We start from the raw sequence: 27,251 nt of genomic DNA on the forward strand, positions 1-27,251 counted from the left end.
AAACCTCATCTAAATACACTTAGAACAAGGAATTCAGTTCCAGAATGGTTATCACATTTCCTAGTTTTATCAAGCTTTTTGTTGAATAGGTTTCAGATAGAAAGTAAACTGTAATGGCAGGGGAAAGAGAGACATCAGAAGTCAACGATTTATAAACAAATCTTTAAATCTCTGTTAACGGTCCACAACAGTACTGAATTGGTGTTGTAAATGCTTGGGGTTTATTGGTGTCATTTTATAAAAAGGACTAACTCCAAAATGATCTACGCAAAAAGAACTCTCTTGAAAGGGAAGCTTAAATCACATGCTTCATTTTTTTTCACAGTGGCAAAAAACAATCATATAATTCTGATGCAAGTTCAAAGGTATACTGATCAGAAATGAAAAAATCGGGCTGGACCCATGGCCTCGTGGTTAAATTTGGTGTGCTCCACTTTGGCCACCGGGGTTCAGCTCCTGAGCGCGGACCTACACTACTCGTTGGCAGCCATGCTATGGCGGGGACCCACATACAAAATAGAGGAAGACTGGCACAGATGTTAGTTTAGGGCGAATATTCCTCAAGCAAAAGAGGAAGATTGGCAACGGATGTTAGCTTAGGGTGAATCTTTCTCAGCAAAAAAAAAAAAAAAAAAAAGAAATCATTTTCTGCCCTAATATTGCCTGCATTCAGAGTGTATATTCATTCTCTGTAAAGTCAGCTATTTTTTCTCTCATCTCCTTATAGTAAATAGAAATCTGAAAAAAATTACCCCAACACTGTGTAAGTTGTGTGAATTATAAAGCTATCTACAGGAAAATATGACATACATATCTATTCTCACAAAAAATAACAATTGGGCAATGAAGCCTGTAAGTTTCCTCATACTTAGAAGTATTTTATGATTTGTTTAAAATTAAAATTGTGAAGTTTATGCCTATTAGAAAAAAATACACATATATATAATGTCTGATTAGGAACACTGGCCTTTTCTAATAGGTCTACATAACTTGAATACCAAAGTAATGAAGTCTCATAATGAAGCCTCATAATCAGCACTGGCAGAGTAGATTTACTTGCCACACTATAAATGCTGAAGCATGGCTATTACCACTTCTTAGATATCTAACAAGCCACACACTATTCCACTACTTTCTGTGGGTGTTCAACTCACAGGAACAGTTTATTATGAACTGAGAATTAAAAGATCTGAGCTCAGAAAGTGACTCTGCCACACACAAGTCTTGAAAAGCTAGGTCTCACTTTAAGATGTAAAAAGAGGGGTTGAACTAGATGATCTCTAAAGGCTCATCCAGCCTAATATTCTGCATTCTAAGTAAATCTGATTCTCTCTGTTAACTCCTCCTGGCTACTTCTGTTGGAGTTATGAATAAAATGGTCAAAAGGCAGCTGCAAGGATGTCAATATGAATCTAGACTGATTTACCAACTTAGTTGGTACATAGTTTTGCAAACTCTAAAAATTATAAATATAATTACCACAAAGTTCTTTGTAACATAGAACAATCTAAAAACCACAACTCAATCTTTATAGCTAAGAATAAATCATGTGAGACCTGTAACATTTTATTTGTTAAAAATGAACAGCTTCAGAATAGATCTAAATGTAACTTTTCCAAAAAAACACCAAAAAGTACAGTGTAAAGCATCTCCTCATTAAATACAAACTTTCATTTTGTGATGCACTGCATCAATGTTTTGCATACACCTTGATGCAAAGGAAATTTTAAGTTGCATCCTGTTTTAAAAAAAACTTTAAGAACCAAAAAAGGATGACTACAACCACATTCCAGAAAGGAAATTTTCCTCCAACAAAGCATATTCTTTCGTTTATATACAACATGTTAACACTCAAGAATTTTAATTTAGTTGTAACAAAGGCAAAAATTTTATATTTAAAAAGAAAATGAAATGACAGATGCATGAAGAGCAAAAGTTTAATATACCAAAGACACTTTGTTGTTTGATGCACTTAATGTCAATATTTGGGGCAATTTTTAAGGTTTTCAAAAAAAAAGGCATTAATAATAGCTCTGTACAATAATATTTAAAATAAGAAAATGAAAACTTTATACCGTATTTTCACAAACTGTTCTAAAGACAGCAACTCATGCTCAGTTGTTTTTCCTTTGCTTTAAAATAAGCTACAAGTAATTCTAAACCAGTCTAAAATTTACCGTTCAGGGATCAAATCTAAGCATTCACACTTGCAAAAAAGTTTTGCAATGAGTCCTTGGCCTAAGGACAGATTAGAGTTTATCTTCAAATTGTGTGACTGGCTTCCAATAATCCCTTATCAGTAGACTTACTGGCAAAATACCAGATATTAAGGATCAGATTTAATTCTTTGGTATAAGCATGAAACCGTTACTGATAGCTTTCCGTGGCTAGCATAAACCAAGTAACCCAAGGAGCAAGAGAGACAACAATAAAGTCTAGTCTATAATGAAAGGCAGGCAGGAACGATAATGTTTTGGTTTTTTTTTACAGGGAAAATCAACACTAATAATACACTCAAGGGAAACTAACACCTACTTAGAGGTTTTAACATTATAGCAAACCAAAAGGTTAAGCTTCAAAATGACCAAACTTGTAACTTGTAGCTGGAATATTTTGCTGCATTTTGGCATTATACCACAACTTATAGTATACAACTATCTGAGGACTCTTAGTACTAACTTGGCACAACAGACTAACTCCTCCTACCACTCCAGAGTGTGAGGGGGAAAAAACCCTTTTCTCATCATGAATGCCTGAATTTTACACAAGAAATCAGAGTGAAAGGGACAAAACAAGGTTACAATCTAACTCTATCATCATTTTGCATTTTTTTGTGTGTGACATATACAAGTACATTTTTGTTTTTGGAACTGTATATCGTTTAACTTAGCAAGCTTAAAAGCTTATAAAATTTAACTTTTCAAAATAAGAAAGTCTAGGACTTTATGGCTATTAATTTTACTATCAAAATATCTAAGGGACTCAATCCATTTTAATAATTATAATTCTTCTAAATATTATTTGAAGAATTCCTTGGGGACACTAGATTTAAGACTATACTAAATCCAAACAATATACCTATAACCTGGGTTTCAAAGTTTTTCACCTCAGTTACCTGTATTCAACCTGCTACTTCCTCTCATTCTTTCTTCATTTACTAAACACAAATTGTCAGCTTTTTACATTGGACCTTCTCCTCCAATGCTCTTAACTTTGTAAACACACATTTATAGTCTTTAAACACCAACATTTTAAACTGAGACTAATGCCTACAGTCACATTTCCTGTTAAAAGTTCAGTATTAAAGATTTACAACTCTGGAGGATTAACCTAACGTTATCTGAAAAATCAACCAAGTTCTAGATATTTCCATAAATCTTAAAACCCAAAACTGCAATTCTAATAATTTTTTTACATCTCTAATGAAGAAAAGTCAACTGCACTTATTACATCAACACTATTAAAAGATAAGTGACAGCAACAAAGGGATCTATTCATATTTCTGAAGACCAAGATTTACCATGGCAAAGTGTAAAAAATGGGCAAAGGTGATGAGATCCTAAATACCACTATCATAAAAATAATCAGTTTCTATCTTTCTGTCTTCTTTCTGCTGCATGAGGAACCAAAGAAGTCAAATAGAGAATTGTTCTATCTGGGCCAACCATGAAATCTTTAAGAACAGATAGGTATATTCCCTGTTATTCTTTCAGGGCATTATTTATACGTTAAAAAAGAAAAAAACTTCAAAAATAAAAATAAGAGTTATTTAGCCTCGTGAATATTTTGAAATAAAGTTTCTTGAATTTCTGTGATGAACTCTTCAAGCAATTCAACTTTTAAAACAGAGTCATCACTCAAAAGTCCCTTTGACATGGGATCTATCCCACAGTTACAAAGCGGCTTCCTCCTTTGTTGAACGTGAGAGTGGCTCTTTGTTCCTTCAGGATCCCAAATCGCTCATTCAAAGTCATCCCTGTCTAGAGAAGAGAAAACAAAACAAGAAATTAACAACTTGACCATAAGCCATATTTTCTTTGGAACAATAATGTGATCATAATGGTATTCATAGTAACAATAGCCAACATTTCCTGAATATTTATGTGTATGAACTCATCTAATTCTAACAAAAACCATATGAAATAGGTGAATTTAGTGAAGTTTGGAGAAGTGAGTTAGCTTGCCTCCTTGAAGCTCCAGAATTTAAACCAGGCAGTCTGACTCAGAACCCCTATCTCCTGACCATTATAATGCCTACATTATGCACTATGTAAAACACATATACTATAATGTCTACAAGTCATACATCCAAAGATTTCTCTATCTGAATTATTTTTAGGCTCTGCAAACAGTGCCATCAACTCTAGCGATCCCTCTGATAAAAGTAAGAGTTATTTAGACTTGTGAATATTTGGAAACAAATTTCCTTAAATTTCTGTGAGTTCATCACAGAAATTCAAATCAAAATCTGGTTTTTGATTAACAACAGTAAGCACACAAATTATACCTCATTTCTGAAAGGCAAGTAACAACAGTGACAAAATAAAATAAAAATAAGCAAAATAAATTTGGTCAAATTTCTGTCCATACTACATATCTTCAATTCCACAGATTCTTATGTCAATGGATACAAAAAAAGCATTTGACAAAATCCAACACCCATTCATGATGATAATGCTCAGCAAATTACAAATAGAAGGAAACTCTCCCAATCTGATAGAGACTCGACTAAAAACCTAACGCTAACATCATACTTAATGGTGAAACATTTAATGCTTTCTCCTCAAGCTTAGGAACAAGGCAAGATACATGCTCTCCCACTTCTACTGAACATTGTACTGAAGGTCCTAGCCATTATAATAAAGAAGAAAAAGAAAAGATTTAAAGATTAGAAAGCAATCTGGAGAATGACATGATTGTTCACATAGAAAATCCTAAGGAATCTACAAAATTACTAAAAGTAGTAAGTGAATTTTAGTTAAGATCATAAGATATAAGGTTAATACAAAATTGTGAAAACCATGGTGAAATATACCACTTCACATGCATTTGAATGGCTATAATCAAATGACAGATAATAACAAGTGTTGACAAGGACGTGGAGAAATTTAGAACCCTCATACGGCTGGGAAGAATGTGTAAAATGGCACAGCCACTTCTCCGGAAAATAGTCTGGCAGTTTCTCAAATGATACAACCTAGAAATTCCACTCTTAGGCATTTACCAAGGAGAAATGAAAACATACACTCACATAAAAACCTGTACATGAATGTTCAGAGGAGCATTATTCCTAACAGTTAAAGAATGAAAACCCAAATGTCCATCAACTGATAAATGAATATATACAATATGGTATACCCATCTGATGCAACATTATTCAGCAATAAAAAAAATGAAATATTAACACACTATGGATGAACCTTAAAAACAGCACACTAAGTGAAAGAAGCCAGTCACAAAAGATCACATACTATATGATCCTATTCATATGAAATGTCCAAAATAGGCAAATTCACAGAGACAGAAAGCAGATAGATCAGTGGTTTCCTAGGGTTCAGGAGACTTAGGACACCCTATTTAATTCGTTACATTATTTGTTTTGTTAATTAGAATATTCACAGTAAATGGCCCAAAGAAATACAGGACAAAAAAATTTACCTGTTTTCCAACACTATTTATGTCAAATTGTAAGGGGACACCTTTAGGAACTTTCTTGACATCAGATTGCTCCCGTTTTGTCAAGAATGAGGGTACAGCAGTACGAGTTAATCGTGGTTTCTGAGTTCTATTAGAAAAATATAAAAACGAAATCAGACCAGCTTAACAATCAAGAGAAAAATAAATCATTCGGTGCATAAGACATCTCGACACATACACATGTTCAAATGTATTAGGGCTATTTTATTTGTGTTCTGGTTCTTGATTGACTAATCTAGAGACTAAAATTTACAATCACTCACAGGATACCTCTTTAAGTAAAACTATAAACTTTTCAACAATTTGCAAAGATTGGTGATTTCCAAGTCTTGATCTTCTACTAAAATAAAGCAACCTCTGAAGTCTTAGAGATTCATCATATATAATATGTTCTTTTCATTTTAATCATTAAAATATCTGGATGAAAAACTCCAAAAAACCTAGAAAGTTTATAATGTAATAAATATAATGGAATGGAACTACATTAAGGCCATCTACATGAAAGAATACACTATGAAGCCTTTAAAAAGAAGGCAGATCTATATATACTGAAAAGTAAAGATGTCCAAAATATACTGGGGGAAGGGAGAGAAGGTATACATAAAAATAGATGTACATATATTTGTTATACATGCACCGAATTTTTAAAATAAAAGCATGAAGTTGTTAAGTTTGGGGCTGTAGAACCAGGAAGCAAGGGAGCTTTTACTTTTAACTTTATACTATACTATTCCCATTTTGTACCACAAGTATTACAGTTACACGTCGCTTAATGACCAGGATATATTCTGAGAAATGCATCATTAGGCGAACATCATAGAGTGTTCTTACACAAACCTAGATGGTATAGCCTACTACACACTTAGCCCATATGGTACTAACTTATGGGATCACCGCTGTATATGCAGTCCATCACTGACTGAAACATTGTTATGCAGTGCATGACTGTACTTTTATTCTTGTCTTGGCTTATTCTAACTTGGACATCATACTCTGAGCAGAAGACAACACCTTTCTATCATCTTACATATCGAAAGGTTATACTTTTTGCACAATAAAGAAAAGACTTACACTGGGCACTGCACTGCTCCAGGATTGTCTATGGATACAGTCAAAATTCCTCCATTTGTAGTGGAAGTCCGCCATCTAGTTTCAAAAAACCAAAACTCATTAAAATATAAGTTTATAAATCCTATAGTGTATTCCACATAAAAACATACATTTTAACGCAGCCATTACTTTTTCTTAGTTTGTAAGAAATACAGATACCTGGGCCCCATCATGATATAATTAATCACCATCTTGGGTATAGGAATTGGACACCTGAATTTATTAACTATTTTTCAGTGTAACAAATATATGCACACTAAAAAAAAAAAAAAATCAAATAATACAAAAAGGTTTCTAATGAAAAGCAACAGTCCTTTACCCCAGTATTCTCCCCCTTCCTGCTTCCCAGAGGCAGCACTTTTAACCTTTCCTGTTTTTACTGCTTGCTGGTTACCTCCACTTAGCTAAACAAGATGCTTATGTAATAATATCTTGCTATGATAAGGATTTAGCTCATTACACTATCATCTAGTTTCCCTACCTACTCCTAAATGTTTTGATGGCTATACCACTATTTTACTTCCATTATAACTTTAAATATACTTAAATCTCTTTCTTTTAGTCGTGTCTCTTGACACCACCCCTCCCCACTTTGTATGAAAGGACAGGAGTACCTCTATTCCTTCCTTCCACCTCTTCCCACATTGTACCACCTACTTTTTATCAGCTCTACTCTTCTATTTATGTTAGTCAAAACCCGACATTTACATTAGATTATTACCAAATTAAGTATTTTGTGCTTTGTCCTATAGGTTGATTCTCAAATTTAAAAACAAATAAACAGCATTTATATTATTACAATTAAGTAAAAATTTTTCACTGCAGAAGCAAATAGGCTATGATTATCATTTCCTTCCTTACAGTTTCCAACGTCACGACTCCTGTGCAAAAGAATACTGCCAGCATCAACTTCAAATAGTTTCCTTTCTTACACTCCAATTGCTCAAAATCATGCCCCATTTTAGTTGGCATCATATCTGGACCATTACCATGTTTAATTTTCCAAAAAGTAGCCATAACTTTAAACAGTTCAATCTCCAAACCTGATCATATTGATGGGTTTAGAACGTTACAACTCACACACATGGGAAGTGTAATTCTAACAAAAATAAAGGTTTAAAACCCTTTATGGGGGTAAGGGGGAAAAAATATGTGAAAAGGAAAAATATCTTATTGTTTTTAAAGGTTTATAATTTTTCTAAAAGCTCTATTGGATTTTCTATTTATTCCCTGATAGGTTCATTTGTATAAAAGCAGTTATAGAAAATAAAGAGCTGTTTTATTAAAATGGAAAAATAGGCAAAAAAAATTTTTAAACAGAATAATGTATTTGATGTTAAAACTGTTAAAATACTGAAATGTGAAAACGCAAAAGGTTTTTTGGGGAAAAACAACAAAAAACAAAATAAGATTTATTTATTCCAGGCTCAATGGTTAATTTACTTTGGGTGTCATTTAATTTCTTTTGGATTGAGGCACATAGTAATTTGGGTCACTAGTATTCTGGGAGTTTTGAAATGACATCTTGAAAAACAAATTGAAACTTACTGACGAGTTCTCTTTGCTACTACATCGTCTAGCAGTTGTTCTGTGTTCAACTGGGCCTGAACCTGAAGGGAAAAAAAAAGCAGTAGATCCCACAGAAAGCAGAGGATTTGAATCCAAAGAGCTATCCTGCTCTGGAACCTTATAACCCAGTGTGGTATAGTATATGTATGAATGCAGGAGAGGGGCATGTGCCTATTCTGGCAACACCTCTTTCTTGGGGTTCCTATACCAGAACCAGTGGTAAAAACACATTTATTCTTAAATAACATGTTAAATTCTTATAAGACATTACTATCGAGGACAACAAAAAAGAAAATAGATAAAAAAAAAAAACTAATCTAACGTCATGTTCTCCATATCCCAAACCCAACCCCTACCTCAACCACTGGCCATGCCTATGATTGAGGAAGGCTAAAGGCAGATGTTCAGGATCCTTTGTTTGAGTAAAAAGAAAACATCACCAAGAGTTTTTTTTATACCTTCAGGCCTCTTCTGAAAAGAAAAGTTGCCTGGCGAGTGTCCTTCTGATGACTTAATTTATTTCCACTCCTGGTAAAACTGGCTGGAATATTATTTCTGCAACAAAAACACATATACCATGAATAGTCTGAGCCACTTAACTTTCAAACATTTTGAGAAAAAAGAAGCAAAAATAGTTTAATTCATAGGCTAAAAATTTGAGGTGTACTATAACGTAAACACACTGAACTATTTCCTTATTTACACAAAGCTATTGAGATTTGATTTACAAATATCTCCTGCTGTAGCATATTACATAACCTAGTTGATTTTGAATTAATATATCTTTCAAATATTCAAGTACCTAATATTCCAACATATAAGAACTCCTCTGAGGACACTTTGAATCCTAAATTTGGTGAAAAACATTAATGTACAGATTTATTTACAGGATTAGCACAAAGCAAATCACATCTAGGCACATCATAGTCAAACTGCTGAAAACCAAAAATAAAGAGGAAACCTTGAAAATAACAACTCCAGTTTTCCTCCTTTACTCAGAAACCTTTATGTGTTAATATAAATCACAGAGAAATTTACACTCTTCCACTGCTTCTCTTTCATGCACAGAACAACATACTCAAATATGTTTTACTTGACATTCACTAATTCCTCTCTAGTTTCTATAGGAAGTTGGTAAAATAGGAGAAAACAAATTTTCATTTTTATAGTTAAGTGCTTTAATAGGTTTCATAATCTTACCTCCAATCTTATAGAGGCTCAAATACAAAATTTCCCTGGTAGCCCCATTAACGTGGGCTTGTTAATGGCTCGTTAATGGCTCATGTAATTGACAAGTTCTTATTTGAGAAGTTGCCCTTTTCCAAAAGGTACCACCAAAAAATTCCAAAAAAAAAGAGATGACAGTTTTAAAGCAAAACTGCAATTTCAGCCACTCCATTTATACAAAGACTTCATTTCAGGGTTTTTTTGTTTTGAATTATCTTCTATAAGAAATGAATAAATGGTACTTGAAACTGAAATAATAAGGAAACTTCACAGCTTGTCAACTTCCTTTCTGCCCACTGTATCCGTACAGAGAATAGAATGCCATAACAATAGGTCATAATTTTTAAATTTTTGTTATGCCTTTCAACTTAATATAAAAATAATTTCAGCTTAAGAAGCATTCATGCAGAATTCTTTCTAGTTGGCTTTTTCCACAAATAATATACATTGTTCTATTAAAAGCCACTGAGAGTCAATAACAAATTCAGCTTTCAAAACTCCCAATTTTGAATAATTCTGGCTGAGGTGTTTCTACCAAAATAATCACGTTTTGCAATTTTTTCTACATATCAAGAGAGATAAAGACACAGAGGGATGTTTTTTGTTTGTCTTGCTGAGGAAGATTAGCCCTGAGCTAACATCTATGCCAATCTTCCTCTATTTTGTATGTGAGAGGCCACCGGAGCACAGCTGACAAGTGGTGTAGGTCTGGACCTGGGATCCAAACCTGCAAATCCAGACAGCCAAAGCGGAGCATGGCGAACTTAACCACCATGCCATGGGGCCAGCCCCCAGAGTGATGATTTTTTAAAAAGTTTATAATTAGTTAAATTCATCAATAACACTGGATCTAAGAATTAAGAAAGCTATTACTGAATGCTGCCATGTTGGATGTTCAGATAGACATCCCAAATATTTGTCTTGAAAATGACCAAATAACTACAAGAATCACTGCAAATCCATTTCTTTGAAGACTTGGTGCAAGAAATGTAATTTTTTTAAGGCAGGATAACATATTATTGTCTTATATTTGAGTACTTACTTTCTATTTAACTGGTTAGGTCTCTTGAGAACTGCAACTGGTTTTCTCTGCACTTCATTTTGTCTCAGAAGGTTTGCCTTCCTTTTTAATGCTGGAAAGTATCTTTCTATATTCTATCAGAAGGCAAGAAACTATGTTAATCCCACTGCTTTTTGCCATATATCCTACTACAATAAACATTTCTGAGGCAGAAGGGCCAGGGACTGCTTATACGTGCAGGTTAGAGAGACAGAGAAGCTAAAATGACTTGAATGTTTCCAGTATTAGTGACCGAAAAGACAACAACCACACTATACCTAAAATACTTGCAACAAAGGGAGAATTCAAACAGAAAAATAAATTTTTTCTATTTTGGATATGTTCACAGTATGAGGTGCTCTGGGAGATCCATGGGTGACGGGGAAACATAGCTCTGGAGCTCAAGAGAAGAATCAGAGAGCCAGAGATATAAATTAGGGAATCATTTATATAAACACAATTTTTGATATCAAGTGAAGGGATAAGAGGGCCAAGTTCCAAAAAAAAAAAATGTGTAAGAAAGAAAAAAAGAGGAGGTTGTGATAGCAAAGAGGCCCGAGTAGAAATGGTTATAGAGAAAAAAAAGAATTAAGAAAATTTAATATCATAGAAAACAAGCACATGAAATGTCTACTTTTTCTCCCTCCACATATATAAATTCAATCCATCATTAAAGCCTAATTCAGGTTTCCATATTTTCCATGAAGGCTTTTCAAAAGTTCTGGACAATATGGACCATATATCTTACACTTAATCCAGATTCTCTTACATTTTAAGCATATGACAAGATGTTGATTGACTATAAAACGCAAAAATTATAAAGGTCTTCATTTTCATGAACATTCAGAAAAGAAGTAAATGTAAAGACAAGGATAAAGAATATTAACAGCATCAGAGAGATGCTACAAAATCAGATTAATGGCCTATTCCAAGCATTGTATTTTGTCTTTAATAATAACATCAGGGACCATTTTATAGGTAAATGTGAAAGTTCCTTCTTTGATGCTGTTGTCATATGTTATTTTCCTTCAAAATACTTGCCATATTATAATCACGTGATTTTATATTGAGTTACTGCAGAATCCCTTCCATCTAGCATACAGTGGGTACTCAGTCAACATTAGTTAAATGATGAATACATGGAATAGAACTATAATAATCCATTAATACATGGTGAATTTGTGTTCCTTGGATCTAGAATTTATATGTGTGTATAAATGTGTTTAAAAAAAGTATACCTAAGAATGTTTTTCTTTTAATCAATAATTTTGATTAAAAAAATTATTCCTTGAGGGAAAGAAATTAGGTATTTAGTTTATTTTTATGTTAATTTTACCAAGGTATTATTTACATACAATAAAATTTTAAGTATACAGTTTGAGAAATTTGGATAACTACATATAATCATGTAACCAAACCATAAAAAAGATACAAGAGTGCCCTCACGCTAAAACGTTTCCTTGTGACCCTCTGCAGTCAATTCCCTTCCCTCACCTGACTCCCACCCCTTCAAGCAATGACTGATCTGTCACTATAGTTTAGCCTTTTCTACAATTTCAAATAAATGGAATCACACAGTACACAGTCTTGTGTGTTTGATCTCTTTTGCTTAGCATGATGTTTTGAGATATACCCATGCTGTCTTGTGTATTAACATTTATTCCTTTTTAATTGCTAAATAGAATTCCATAGTATGGAGATAAGGTGTTTATTTTTAATTGTCAAAGTCAGATAAATGATTAAAACTACCCATTAGCAGAAAATAACTGCTATAATACATGCAGCAACAACAAATTTTTTTAAGTTCAAATTTTTTTAAGTTCACAGAAATTCTAAATGGTTTAGTATTATCAGAGTTAAGTTACAAGTTCTATGGAATATAACATAATCCCACTTTGGGGTAATTCTGAACCCAAAAGGGAAAAGAAAACAGAATTGACATTGACAAAGTTATATATTCCAATAGAAGAATCCCTTAAGAACTTAAACACAACTCGACAGATATTTTAAGTTGACTCTCTCAAAACAAATCTACTCAGTACATTCTTAGCATAGAATAATTTAAAATTTTCAATTTTCACTATTTTCAAACAACTCGAAAGACTACCACACGTGGTAATTTAAAATTTTTCCTGGAGCAAGTAATTAGTTAGCAGTTAAACCCAATCTCCCTTACAGTATCCACATCTCATTAATGTCTTCTAATTTCCAATAATTAAACAGTAAATCTTGTGATGAAGTTTTAGAGGAGAGAACAGCTGTTGGCAGAATTGAAGTTAAGGGATCTAAGACAGGTGTGGTTTTTTAACCAGAATGTGCATATTTAAGATAATTTAAGGAATGAATATCCTGAATATTTTTACAAGTATGTATTACTTTCATAATCAGAGAAACCAAAGGGATTGAAAAACAGAATTAAATTCTTTGGTGGCTCATAAGGTCTGAGCCATAAGAATTAGAAGAAAAACTATTTGTGAAATTATTTTAAGGAATGCTTTAGCCAATTCAAAAATTATTCATTGTGGGCTGGCCCCGTGGCTTAGCGGTTAAGTGCTAGCGCTCTGCTGTTGGTGGCCCGGGTTCGGATCCCAGGCGTGTACCAACACACCGCTTCTCTGGCCATGCTAAGGCCGTGTCCCACATACAGCAACTAGAAGGATGTGCAGCTATGACATACAACTATTCACTGGGGCTTTGGGGGAAATAAATAAATAAAATCTTAAAAAAAAAAATTATTCATTGAGATGTAAATAAAACTTCAGTTAAAATTTGAAAAGTAGTTAACTTATGGTGGGTAAATAACTGTAACTCTAATTAAAAATATCAACTAGGGGACAGGTATGTACTCAAGAGAAATGAAAACCTATGACCATACAGACTTATAGGTGAATGTTCACAGCAACATTATGCACAATACCCAAAAAGTGGAAATAACCAAAATGTCTATCAACTGGTGAATGGATAAACAAAATACGGTATATCCATATAACGGAATATTATTCAGTAATAAAATGGAATGAAGTACTGATACATGCTACAACATGATAAACCTCAAAACCATTATGCCCAAATGCCAGACCACTTATTATTATATAATTTCCATTTATATGAAAGGTGCAGAAAAGGCAAATTTATAGAAAATCTACAGAAAGATTAGTGGTTGCCTGAGGCACATGATGAGGTACAACTGTGAATGGACATTAGATTTCTTTTTAGAGTGATAGAAGTGCTCTAAAATTAGATTGCTTTGATGATTATAAAACTCTGTAAATTTTCTAAAATTCATTGAATTGTATGCTTAAAACAAATGATGTTTATAGTATAAAATTATACCTCAATAATCTGTTAAAAATTGCACACACACACACACACAGGGAAAGTCAGGAACCCATAAGAAAAAATTTTATATTTGAGAATATGGAAGTTTAGGTATTCTTCATGAATGACAATGATTTTTATTTAGTTACTAAATTTTTTATATAAGTCCCAAAGTACTACATAAAAAAAAAATCAAAATATTCAAATAAAACGTTCTCTCAAGCTCATTCACAGATATATTAGTACAAATAAAGGAAAAGGGGGGCCGGCCCCGTGGCTTAGCGGTTAAGTGCACACGCTCTGCTGCTGGCGGCCTGGGGTTCGGATCCCGGGCGCGCACCGACGCACCGCTTCTCCCGCCATGCTGAGGCCGCATCCCACATACAGCAACTAGAAGGATGTGCAGCTATGAAACACAACTATCTACTGGGGCTTTGGGGGGGAATAAATAAATAAATCTTTAAAAAAAAAAAAAAAAAAAAAAAGGAAAAGGGTATCTGACGCACGATTAAGCCATCATCCTACCTTGTCACTTAGAGGTGGTCGATTCATAGGACTAATTCCTTTTCGAATTCCAGTTGCTTTCCTGGCTGCAAGGCCAGTGATAACTCCATAAGGACGTCTCTTTCCAGGTATTACTCTTCCTCTACGGCTCAGACTATTCTTACCAAAAGCTGTAGGAGAGAGAAAAAAAAGAAGAAAAAATATCTATCTATGAGTGCCACTGAGGGGCACAGAAGTCACAAGATATTCTATTTCTTAAGCAGGGTGGAGGGTATGTGTGTTTTATTTTTTACTTATAATTATTTGTGAATTTCTTATATTATTATTATTTATATATATTTCTTTTGAATTATGTAAAATATTCATTTTTTAAGAGGCAATAAGCTGCATTAGAAAGGGTTCTGTTGCTGTAATGGACTGCAAAGGACCAGAGGATTCTCACATTTCCCCTCTAGCCATCCTTTGTTTGGCACTCCTGTCTCAACAAATAGGACAGCATCAACTTTCCCTGTGCAATGTGGTAGCCACTAACCACATGTGATCACAGACTACTTGAAATACGACTAGTCTGAAATGAGATATAATAAAGAATGTGCAATATTTCATTAGTAATTTTATATTCATTATATGATGTAATGATATTTTGGCTATATTGGGTTAAATAAAATATATTACTAATATGTGGCTCACATTTTATTTCTATTGGATGACGTTAATCTAGAGTGGAATCACTATCTTATCTCCCATTTACTTACTACGTTGCAATCTGGCTTCTTTATTTAGTCCTACTATATTCAAACTGCTTTTGCTCAAGTTCCCAGTGAGCTCTAATGGATATATTTTAATAACTGTGGCACGTGACATTACTGACTTTGCTTTTCCATTATGTATCTTATCTATTTAAATACTTTGTTATAATTATGAAAAAATAAATGTGCTCACTGCAGAATTCTTAGAAACATATGAAGTACAAATAAGAAAATAAAAGTCACCTATTATCCACCACCTCATTCTACGTCTTTCTAGTCTTTTCTTTTACTCGTATGTATACATTTAAAAAGTTAACATGTTTAGTTCCAACTATTTTTAAGCAACTCAAAAGACTATCACATGAGGTAATTCACGATTTTGTAGTACCAAGTACCTAGAAGGTGGACTGACTCCATCTTCTAGCGACCACACTTCATACTCTATATACTACTTTGTAGTATACATTAAGACTACATTGTGAATATTATCCTATGTCTTTAATTTCTTTTATTTCATTTTCAATGTGCCATACTTGATCCAACCAATTTCATACTAATCATTTCAGTTACTTCTGATGTCACACTATTATAACACTGCAATAACACTATAGATAACACTTTTAGGGGCCAGTCCTGTGGCTTGGTGGTTAAGTGCGCGCGCTGCGATGCTGGTGGCCCAGGTTCGGATCCCGGGTGCGCATCGAAGCACTGCTTCTCCGTTCATCCTGGGGCCGAGTCCCACATGCAACAGCTAGAAGGATGTGCAGCTACGACACACAACTATCCACTGCGGCTTTGGGGGGAAAAAATAAAATAAACAAAATCTTTAAAAAAAAAAAAAAAGATAACACTTTTATACACATACAGGATTATTTCCTCAAGATATAAGTTTCTAGAGGTTAAAATGCTGTATCAAAGAGCATGGTCAAACTAAATAAAGCAAACTCTTAAGGATTTTGATTCATATTGTAAAAATTCCCTCCAGAATGACTATATTTATTTATATTCCTAGGAACATAATGGTGCCACTTTTTCCATATCATTGACAACTCTAAAAATTATTCTTTTTAATCTTTACCACTTAGCATTTTAAAAAAAATCTTGTCTTATTTGGTAGTTTACTAGTGAGAATGAACATTTTCCATGCATTTTTTGGCTATCTGTATTCTTCCATGCACGAACTGTCATGTTCATAAATCAGTTTTCTACAGTCAAGTTCTAATTTCCTTCGATGCTTTAAGAATTACATTTATAATTAATTTTTCAAGAATTGACATATTTACAATTTTCAGGAACATAGCATGTCTTTCCACTTATTTAAGTCTTCTTTTGCCACTAAATTGGCTCAGTAAAGTTTTAAGCTTTTCCTCTTATAGGTCCTGCACATTTCTAAGCTTATTACTAGGTATTTCATACATTTTGTTGTCAATCATAAAAAAGATCCTTTTTCTAACAATAATTTTCATATTGTCATTCCTAGGAAAGCTACTGAGGTTTTAATTAACACCTTTTAATCAGCCATGCCACTGAATTCACTTATTAGTTCTAACAGTCTTTCAAATTATTTTCTTGGGATTTGAGTGACAATCATATCTCACCCACTAGTGATACTGTCTTATTCCTTCCAATAATTACACCTCAAAGTCTTTTATTTCTTAATGCAACAACCAGAAATTCCAGAGAACCATGCTAAGTAACAACTGTGATATTGGGCATTCTTACCTTAACTCTAATTTTTGTGGGAATGTCTTTAGAATGGTATCCTGTATACTACTACACATCTGCAGTATGGTAACAGGTCTTCCAACATAAAAGTTTCATGGTCAAACTAAATAAAGTAAAACAGTTTTCTTTACTGTAGGATTTCTCAGGACTAATGTGTGTGATGAATCTCTAAGACTGGGATAACATGTTGCTCTCAAACTTATCTAATTCCAGAACGCTTTTGTATGGTGTACCCATTTTGAGACCAAAATTCCACAAGACAGGTAAACTTGTTATATTATGACGGTTGAACCATTTACAAATTTAATGTCTTTTAGCTCCCAATTCATTCTTTACTGCCCTGCTGCTGTTACTGGAACATTTCTCATACCAGCTGGCACAATGTTAAGTTTTGTCAGTAGAGGGCGCTGGAGGGACTCTAGAGGAACAAGGAGCTTTTCTTCTAGGTTTCAGTGTACACCTCAAGGCTTGTTCCTGTGGCACAGGACACACAGTGGCACTCATTATCCCTCCCCCGCAAGCCAAGACTATAGTGAAGCAAGAGAGGCGCCTATGGCACAAAATCTGAGTGTGAGTGATGCCTTAAGTTTTGGGCCCTAGGCATCTGTCTAAATCTAGCCTTGGGCATCACAGCTGTGGCCCCGCTCATCCTCCAGTGAAAGCTGCGTGGCACTCACAGATGGCTTCCCAGTGAGTTTCACTAGCATGACAATTCAGTACGGTTATGAGTTCTTCCAGATTTATTCCTTTCTCGGGTGCTCTGCCTCAGTCCTAATGGTACTGATTTTACTACTTCTATAATCAGAAAAAACGCAATAAAGTACAATTTTTCCTTAAATTCTAAAATCAAATTATTGCTGCTCTGTGATTTTCTTCTAGAATTGCAACCAAATGAAGATTAGGCATGTTGGGGGAAGCTGTACATTCAAATTAAATCTACAACTACTTGCTATTTTTATTTGTATTAAATAATGACGCAGGGCCGGCCCCGTGGCTTAGCGGTTAAGTGCGTGCGCTCTGATGCTGGCGGCCCAGGTTCGGATCCCGGGCGCGCACCGACGCACCGCTTCTCCGGCCATGCTGAGGCCACATCCCACATACAGCAACTAGAAGGATGTGCAACTATGACATACAACTATCTACTGGGGCTTTGGGGGAAAAATAAATAAATAAAAATTAAAAAAAAAATAATAACAAAGCAGCTAGGCATTATGCTGAGTACTTTAATCTAAATGGGAACTTGATGAGGTTCATGCTAACATCTCAATTTTGCAGGTAAGCAAAGTGAGGTGAAGAATGGTGACTACCCAGAGGTCATAGAAAATAGCATGATCTAAGTGCAAGTCTGTGTGGCTCTAAAAACTGAACACTTTTCCAAACTGCTATATAAAAACTAAAGAATAATAAAAGGCAGAATATAATCTATGGTACATTTCCAAAGATGAAAAAAAAAACTATTACAGAAAAAGTGGGCTCTCAACTAGGTATTACAAAATGGACAAGATCTATTGAATAGATAGACAGATATGAAGGGACAAGTAAAAAGACATGGCACAGCATATTAAGAGACAGTCTAGGGGAAAGGATAAGAAGTAAATGGACATGGTTAGGTTCAAATCAGAGGGCTTTAAGTGGGGATAAAGACTGCACTTGACAAGGAATGAGGGGTCACAGAATTCAAGATCAGATTACATCAGTCTAGAAGCAGTATCTTAAGAGTGAATGAAAGAGGGAGAGAGAAGGCAGTGAGATCATTTCAGTTGCTATTGCAGCACTCAACCATGATATGATAAAGACGAACTGGAGAGAGGAACAAAGAAATGTGAAAGTACTCCAAAAGAATGAATGAATTAGTGAGCAAAAAGAAAGATTAAAAAGAGGAGGAATTTGTTAATACACCAAAGTTTTAAGCTTAGATGAGAAAGACTCATGAGAAAAAATATAATTAATTAAAAGGAAAAAAGTAGGGATAGAATTCTATTCCTGGGTGCCTTCTATTTCTGACTGTTATAGTCATTGTTCCCATACTCATCCTTTCCACTATCTATTTCTCTCTTATCAGTGGCCTCTTCTCCTCTACTTTCTAGCAAACCTAGATCATCCCTTGCCCCCCCCGTTCTATTTTTTAACAAACTTCACTAGCTGTAACTCAGTTTTAGCAACGCTTCTATTTTTCACTCTTTCACTGCACATTTTATAAAGAAAGACCTATATGTACTGCTCCAGTTTCTCTCCCTTCTCACCCTCCTCTATAACCTCCTTATATTCTAAAAAGCACTATGAAAAGGTACTAAAGACGTAATCTAACACAATAGTCATTTCTTAGTTTTCATCCATTTAGCCCCTCCAGAAAGTTCTCTTCTGTCTTTCCAGAGTATCTCCATTCTCATTATTTCAACTACTACCTCTATTAAGATCCCTTCACATTTTCAGCTCCGCTAGAGGAGCAGTTTAACACTAGCCATGTATCAGAACCACATATGAAGCTTTTCCCTAGGCCCCACTTCTGCCGATTTTGATTTAGTAGAAATGGAGTGAGCCAGAGCAGCAGTCTGTTTTATAAAGCTCTACGGGTGTAACCAAGGCTAAGAACAACTAAAATTAGAGACACGAATTTTCATCTTTCCTTTGAAACCCTTCATGAATTTCTTTCAAAGCCACATCCACTTGCTTCAATAATTTCTGGAGTCTGATCACTTACATGAAGATCTGAGAAGTTTTCTGAGAAACGTCGTATCACAGAATGTATGCAATCATATTACTGGCTCCTTTCCAAAGCAATATACAAATATCCCTTGTCTCTTCTACCAAACTTTTTGGTCTCAGCACCTCTTTATACTCTTAAAAATTATTGAGGACGCCAAAGAGTTTTTGTTTCTGTGAGTTCATGTTTATTCATACTTACCATACTAGAAATGAAAACTAAGACATTTAAAAACCATTATTTCATTAAAATAAGAGTAATAAACTCCCTATATGTAGGACAAACAACATATCTTTAATGAAAAATAACAATTATTTTACAAAACAAAAATATTTAATCGGAAGAGTGGCATTGTTTTGCATTTTTCCAAATCTCTTTAGTGTCCGGCTTAATAGAAGATAGCTAGATTCTCATATCTGCTTCTGCACTCAATCTGTTTTAATTATCACGTTTAGACTCTGGAAAAGTCTCCTGTACATTCATGAGAGAATAAGAGTAAAAACACAATTAACGTCTTAGTATTATAAAAATATTTTTGACCTTGTGGACCCCTTGAATCTTGGGAATTCCCCAGGGTTCCTGGACAACACTTTAAGAACTGCTGCTGTACAGTATTCCACCACTGAAGGACATTGTACAAGTATTTATTGAGTGACCAAATTATATTTCGGGCACAGAATTAGGAAGACTTTATTCACGTATTTGTTAAGCCATCAAAAATAATTTATTGAGTATCTGCCAAGAGCTGGCTGTCCTACTTGTTCTCTTATCTCAAGCTAACATCCTCATTGACATTACAATGTGGAAATCTGAACTTCTAACCAATCAGAGTTTAAGACAATCCCATATCTCTCTGCACATTCAGTGACAGCAGCAGCTGTTCTATTTTAGGCCCTGTCACATGTAAGTGGAGAACATACAAACGCAAGTTCAATCTTACAAGATCCTAAGCTGCCTCTAGACATCATTTATCTCAAGGCTCAGATCATAACCCCCATAAAATGAAAGCTTTTCTGATCCTTCATAGACCAGGTTGCATTTCACCTTATCTATTACATCATCACTGATTTTCTTAGCACAAAATCCCCTTCTCAAGTCCTATAGTACTATCGGAATTTCTCTGATAACATTTCTTTTTTTTTTTGAGGAAGATCAGCCCTGAGCTAACATCCATGCCAATCCTCCTCTTTTTGTTGAGGAAGACCGGCCCTGAGCTAACATCTATTGCCAATCCTCCTCCTTTTTTTTCCCCTTTTTGTCCCCAAAGCCCCAGTAGATAGTTGTATGTCACAGCTGCACATCCTTCTAGTTGCTCTATGTGGGACGCATGGCACTCAGCATGGCTGGACAAGCGGTGCGTCAGTGCGCGCCCAGGATCCGAACCCGGGCCACCAGTAGCGGAGCTTGCGCACTTCACCGCTAAGCCACAGGGCTGGCCCCCTCTTATAACATTTCTCAACTCTATGTTTTCTATCTTGATCTCTGTTATCTAACTTATCTCTGTTACTCTAGTGAAGTAAAAGACCACATCTTTACGTACCCTAATAACCTGGTCAGTTCAGAGCATTTATCAGGTATTTAATATATGGTTAGCATAAATGAATATATTTCTGGCTTCTATGAACTTTGAAATTATTTTAAAACAACTCATATAAAATATAGTTATGTTGAATAACATTTATAAGAAATCTTAAAATATAAATCACTGGAATTAAATATTCATTTGCTATAGCTAAATACCTGTCACAAAATTTACTCGCTTGGGTTCAGCTATTCAAGAAATTATTAGGGAAGAATAAATTTTTTTGTAGGGTCTAATCTCAGTTACAGACATATTTTGAGGATATGCTGGCATATTAGCTGTTAAACATAGAACTAATTATGTTCGACCCATTGGAGATTATTTTTTATGTTTTTCAACATATAGAATAATAACTTGGGAGCTGGTTTATCAAATATTTTTTCCTACGTGTAAAAAAGATCTAGAGTTTTTAAAATATGAACAGAGGTTTATTCTAAAACACTGATATAACTGCTAGAAAAGTTAATGAGTCATACATAATTAACAGTGTTCAGTTACTGCCTTAAATCCATTTTGGAACGAGATGGTTATAAATAAATAAGCTTCCAGATTACCAAAAATAACTGTATATGTAGAGTTCCAAGATCCTTAGATCATATCTAAAACATTCAATTCTGAGTGTAACCTTTGGAAGATTTAACAAATCCTAAAGGCCCTGGATGATAAGATAGAGAGTCTGGAAGTCATTTTCTATGCAGAATAGTAGTCTCCACATATTTAAAAGGTTCTCATACAGAAAACAGAGTTTACTTCCTATAACTCCGTAGGACTAATAGGTAGACACGATTTAATTCAAATTAAGAAAATTTTCTAGTAAACAGAGCTATCTCCAATAACGGAGTAAGTTGTCTTGTGAGGCAGTATGCCCTTTCATTGAATATATTTAAGCTGGAGTCATATAGTCATCCATCAGACAGACTGTTAAAGGAACATCTAACTGTGAAGGAGATAAGACCTCACGATATGTTAAGATCCTTTACGATTCTTTTTTTTTTTTTTTTATAATTTTATTTATTTATTTATTTTTGCCCCCAAAGCCCCCGTAGATAGCTGTATGTCATAGCTGCACACCCTTCTAGTTGCTGTATGTGGGACGTGGCCTCAGCATGGCCGGAGAAGCGGTGTGTTGGTGTGCACCAGGGATCCGAACCCGGGCTGCCAGCAGCGGAGCAAGTACACTTAACCGCTAAGCCACAGGGCCAGCCCAAGATCCTTTACCATTCTATAGCCCTCGATATAATTTAAACTATTTATATACTGAGGTTACTTTAAAATGACAACGTTTTTAAGAAACAGTGTTATCACCTATTTAAGGCAACTTAAATGTTTACCAAATTTTAAGATTAAACAAAAACTGGAGTAGAGAAAATACAAATCACAAAGGATACTGATATATCTCCTCCATGTTTTAAGTATGTACTAAAGATAGCATACTATGAACTCACACATAACAGCTCTTTATTAAAGCTTACTTGCAAAACTTACCAGAATTCTGTTGGATTCCCCATCGTACTCTCATCCTGAATTGCCGGGCACCACTTTGCTGGAGTCTTCTATTTAGTCTCGGAAAATTCTGCTTCTTTCCTTCCTTTCGATTCAATTTGATGATGTCATCTGTGATAGAGAAAGTGTGATGGTTATTTCATTTTAACTTAATGACTCAATTACTCTGTAGATTTCCTATGTCCCTAACTTCTTTTCTACTTTGAAAGCCCTTTCATAAGAGGATAATAATGATAAGATAAAAGCTCAAATCAGCCAATATACTTGGAGCACTGAAAAAACGTTTTGTAGCAAAAGTTAAAATCAATAGCCCAAAGCAGATCTATCAATTAATGAAGATTGCTGTTATCCATAGTATTTCTTTCCCTGATAAATGTAAATAGTGAAAGCCTGATTACAGAAATTATTCATACTTACTTTTCACAATCACAGAAGTATCTAGTTTTTAAAGATGACCATCTTTCAACAAAACCATAGGCAGTCAAAAAATAAATCACTCAATTAAAACACTAAATTTCTAAGTTCAGCTCAATTCAGCAAATATTTATTGAGGCTATATTACATGCAATGAATATAGGTGGCAAGCTGTGCTGTAACAGAAACAAATGAAAGTAAAATATGGTCCCTGTTCTCAATAAGTTTAAAATTATTGATGGAAACAGACATGTAAATGGCAAATACAAAATTAAACAAGTACCATAAAAAAGATATAGTACAAAAAGAAAATACTATTGGTTCTCTACTCCTCTAGCAAAGTAATCCAGAGTTACCTTTTCTTTCTACACTGATCTAAGCCTCATTATTTCCAAAAACACTTTCAAATTGTCCCAAGGTAATTCACAAACATCACACTGCTCTAATTTCACAACAGAAAAATGTAAAGATTAGGAAAGTAAATGTACTCTAGATTCCTATGTATGTTTGTTAAAAGGAGGTTACTAGAAGCCAAAAATACTCATTTTAGAAATATCCAAACACTTTCTCCAGAGTCCCAACTCCAATATTAATTCTAATGATTGATAAAGCAAATAAACCAAAGAAATAGAACATGGTCGACAACTTAACAAAACTTCACAAAACTAATTAACCTCAGTTATTTCTCCAAACTGCTCTAAACACAAATAGTCTAACAACTATATCAATATCATTAGTCTTTTCTGAAGTCAAAGAAGGAAATATAGATGATAGGGATCCTTTCTTACGTATTACTATTCTACCTCACCCATCTGCAATCTTTACGACTCTTAATCACATTCAAATACTCATATAAAATCATTCAAACCTCCCCAAAGTACTTCATTATCTTCTTGAGATCAATCGTTCAACTACAAAAGAGTTCATCAAAGTTAAAGACACTCAAAAACAGTTTTTTGAAAAATAAAAAGGTTTCATGAATATCAGATACAGGAACTTAAATCCCCAGTGAGCAGAAAGGGAAAACTATAATTAGAAAGACACTACTTTTGAAACACTACTTTCCTTTTACAAGATGCTACTTATTCTTCACCTGAAGTCTGAAATCTCAGAGCCATCCGAGTTCACTAAAAAAATGAAGTGGGTCTGGGGACCATTAAAAAAAAAAAAGAAGCAGAGTATAATTTTGACTAACCAGGTTAATTTTAAAATAGAGCCTTATAGAGTATAACATAACCAAAAATTAAAAATAGCAAAGCATATCAAACATAAAAGTTTGTTTTATATTTAAACATTTTATTATCTAAAACCTCAAGTTAAATGAGCTACTATGGCAGAGACGATTCTTCCAATCTAAAAGAAGAAAATGGATTTCTGCTACTCAAGGAGTAGACAGAGTAGGTATCAGAAGAAAAAAAATCCATTATGATGAGCTACTTTTATAAAAAAGTTTCTTCCATAACACTAGGAGTATATATGGTATCAATAATAATAATAGTAGTACTAACAGTACTAACAGGCATTGTTCTGACATGTATTCATTTCTCACAATTCTATGAAATAAGTACTATAATACCCATTTTCAAACTCAGAAACTGAGCCACAATAAGGCCAGCTATTGGTAACCAAATTAGATTCTAAAACCTCTGCAGATCTAATAAAATGCAATATTCACAAAGCATAATAATTGTATAAAATAGATATCATTTCTTCATCCAATCTCTGTAAAATTCTCACCAAAAAAAAGGCACCTGACAGAATGCTATATGTTCTTGGAGAGAAGAGACCAACCTCTATTTTAGCTATCCACAGCACTGCATATCTACCTTCTTAGAGAATTATCCCTCAGTTTTCTTCATTTGAACATCCTAATGACCAAAGAAAATACATACAAAAAACCTAGAAACTTAAGAAATGTATTGGTTATGAAAATACATGTTTAACACTTCCTAAAACAGCTAAAGCTTGGGGCTGTAGAGCCAGACTGAAACCCTGGCTCCAGCACTTACTTGTTGTATGACTCTGGGCAAGTTAATTTCTCTATGCCTCAGGTTTTGTCAAACGTGAATAACAATTAGCTTACATAGTGTGTATACGTAAATATAATGCTTACTGTGTACGAGGTACTGTTCTAAGCAGTTTATACATGCCTATTGACTCACTTAACACAACCACCCTCTGAGGCAGACAAGCACTTTTATTCACCTTTCTACAGAGGAGGCACTGAGAAGTAATTTGCCCATGATCACACGGCGAATAAGTGGCAGAGGCAGGACGGGAACTGAGATAGTGTGGTTCTGGATTCCATGCTCTTTATCACTAGGAGTACAAACCTCATAGGGTTATTATGAAGATAAACCGAGTTAACACAGATAAAACGCTTAGTCCAGTGCCTGGCAGGTAGTAAGCACTCAATAAATATTTGTTGTTATACTTTTTCTTGGCCTTCTTAGCTCAAAAGATTTCTCTCTGCTTTAGAGTTCACAACCGACTGGCAGTAAGACAAGACTTGAGGCCAAACCTATTATTCCTGATGATCAACTTAATGCACATACTGGGTTCTGACTCGTGGCAATCACAGAAACCAAGAGTTCTTGACTTTTGACTAAAACCTGTGCAGATAAACCACAACAAAAGAAAACTACCTTCCTCGGAAAAGTTACACCTCGGTACCCACTAGTCAGGTACTCTTCAAATATCTGAAACACAGAAACAGCAGACAGAGGTGACCACATCTAATACCATGACTTGAATCCCGACAAAAATGAGATTATTTTTAAACCAACTGAGCCAAACACAAAGACTAGTGCTTCGGTAGCTTTCGGTCTGAATTTTTAATTGAATCACCGATCCTCCCACTTTTACATAATCCTCACCGAACCACCCCACCCCGCTATGTCCTAGACTCCACGCCTTACCGGGCTCCCGTCAACCTATGTAAATCTCTCCCTCTGCGTTTGCTTCATTTTTTTCTAATTAGCTAACTCTGAGGCCAGGCTAAGGGGAACGTGCTGTTCCAGCACCGCCTAACGAAGCACCATCTGACGAAGTCCCTGCCTAGCGCTAGTCTGACAGACGCTCCCGGGTCGAGCCCCGTGGTGGCCCGAGGGCTGGCGCCTGTCACAGCGACAACTCTCAGAGGCGTCTCTGCGCTTCTCCCACAGCGCCAGGCAGAGGCCGGGCACGGAAAACGGCAAGCAGCCCTTCTCGGGAACCGCGGAGGGAAACGAACGCAGCCCCATCTGGGCTCTCGAAGAGCCTTCCTCTGATGGGATGGCTTAGCCGGACCTTCCCCTGCTCCCGGATGACGCCCACCGCCAACACGCTCGAGGGGGAACCGCCGAGCTCCTCACAAAGAGCCGGGTCACCCGCGAGTGGTAGCGCCCCTGGGGGCCGCACCCTTCGCCCCTCCGGGCCCGGGGCGCCCCCCGCCCCCACAGCCCCTCCTCAGACACAGCCCCGCTGCGGGGACGCCCGGGCCCCTCAGGCTCGACCCCCGCACCGGCCTGTCCATCCCCGGTCCCCAGGGCCCTCACTTGGTTCCGCCCACCCGCAAAACTCGCTCGACAACGGCGGCCAACCGCCCCTTCCCCCACAAACCGCGGTGCTTGGTTCCACCCACACCCTCCCCCGCTCCAACTCGGTCCAACTCGGCTCCTCACCCAAAGACATATCAATTTTGTCAAGGTTTTCATTGCTGCGGGCTTTCGGCGGCGGCGACGGGGTCGCCGTGGCTCCCACTAACCGGGTACCAAACCGGTTCATGACTGGAGACGTCGCGCTGGGACCCAAAGCCGAGAAGGCCAGAGGCTGAGGCCTGCCACCTCCCACTCACGCACGCAGACTAGCCGCACCGAGGGAGCGCGCACGCGTGCTGGCGGCGTCCTCGCCCTCCCACTCGCGGCTGAGGGCGGGGTGGGGAGGGCTACAGAGATGAGCGGCCGGCGAGAGCGGCGCCACGCGGGGACACGCTCCTAGCGGCCCCTGCCGGACTGGAGGAAACACTGCACCCGCTGCTCTGGGCGCTTGCGAGGGCGCCTGTTGTAGCAGTTCTACTTTCAGCCCAAATTGGGGGATGCTCGACCCAGA

General features: G+C 35.9%; 1 protein-coding gene across 1 annotated transcript; it reads right to left on the reverse strand.

The window, feature by feature from the left end:
* Positions 1–1,545: 1,545 nt before the first annotated feature.
* FYTTD1 (forty-two-three domain containing 1) lies at positions 1,546–27,047 on the reverse strand. The gene is made up of 9 exons (XM_087439761.1): positions 26,825–27,047; positions 22,731–22,859; positions 14,507–14,655; positions 10,646–10,758; positions 8,835–8,931; positions 8,356–8,417; positions 6,769–6,843; positions 5,659–5,785; positions 1,546–3,980 (listed from the first exon to the last, which is right to left on the reverse strand). Exons 1-9 carry the CDS (start codon positions 26,925–26,927, stop codon positions 3,882–3,884), a joined length of 954 nt encoding a protein of 317 aa, XP_087295887.1. The 5' UTR covers positions 26,928–27,047; the 3' UTR covers positions 1,546–3,881.
* Positions 27,048–27,251: the final 204 nt, after the last annotated feature.

The sequence above is a fragment of the Ceratotherium simum genome, chromosome 15, assembly GCF_057802395.1.
Source record: "Ceratotherium simum simum isolate JZ-2026a chromosome 15, ASM5780239v1, whole genome shotgun sequence".
NCBI classification, from domain to species: Eukaryota; Metazoa; Chordata; class Mammalia; order Perissodactyla; family Rhinocerotidae; genus Ceratotherium; species Ceratotherium simum.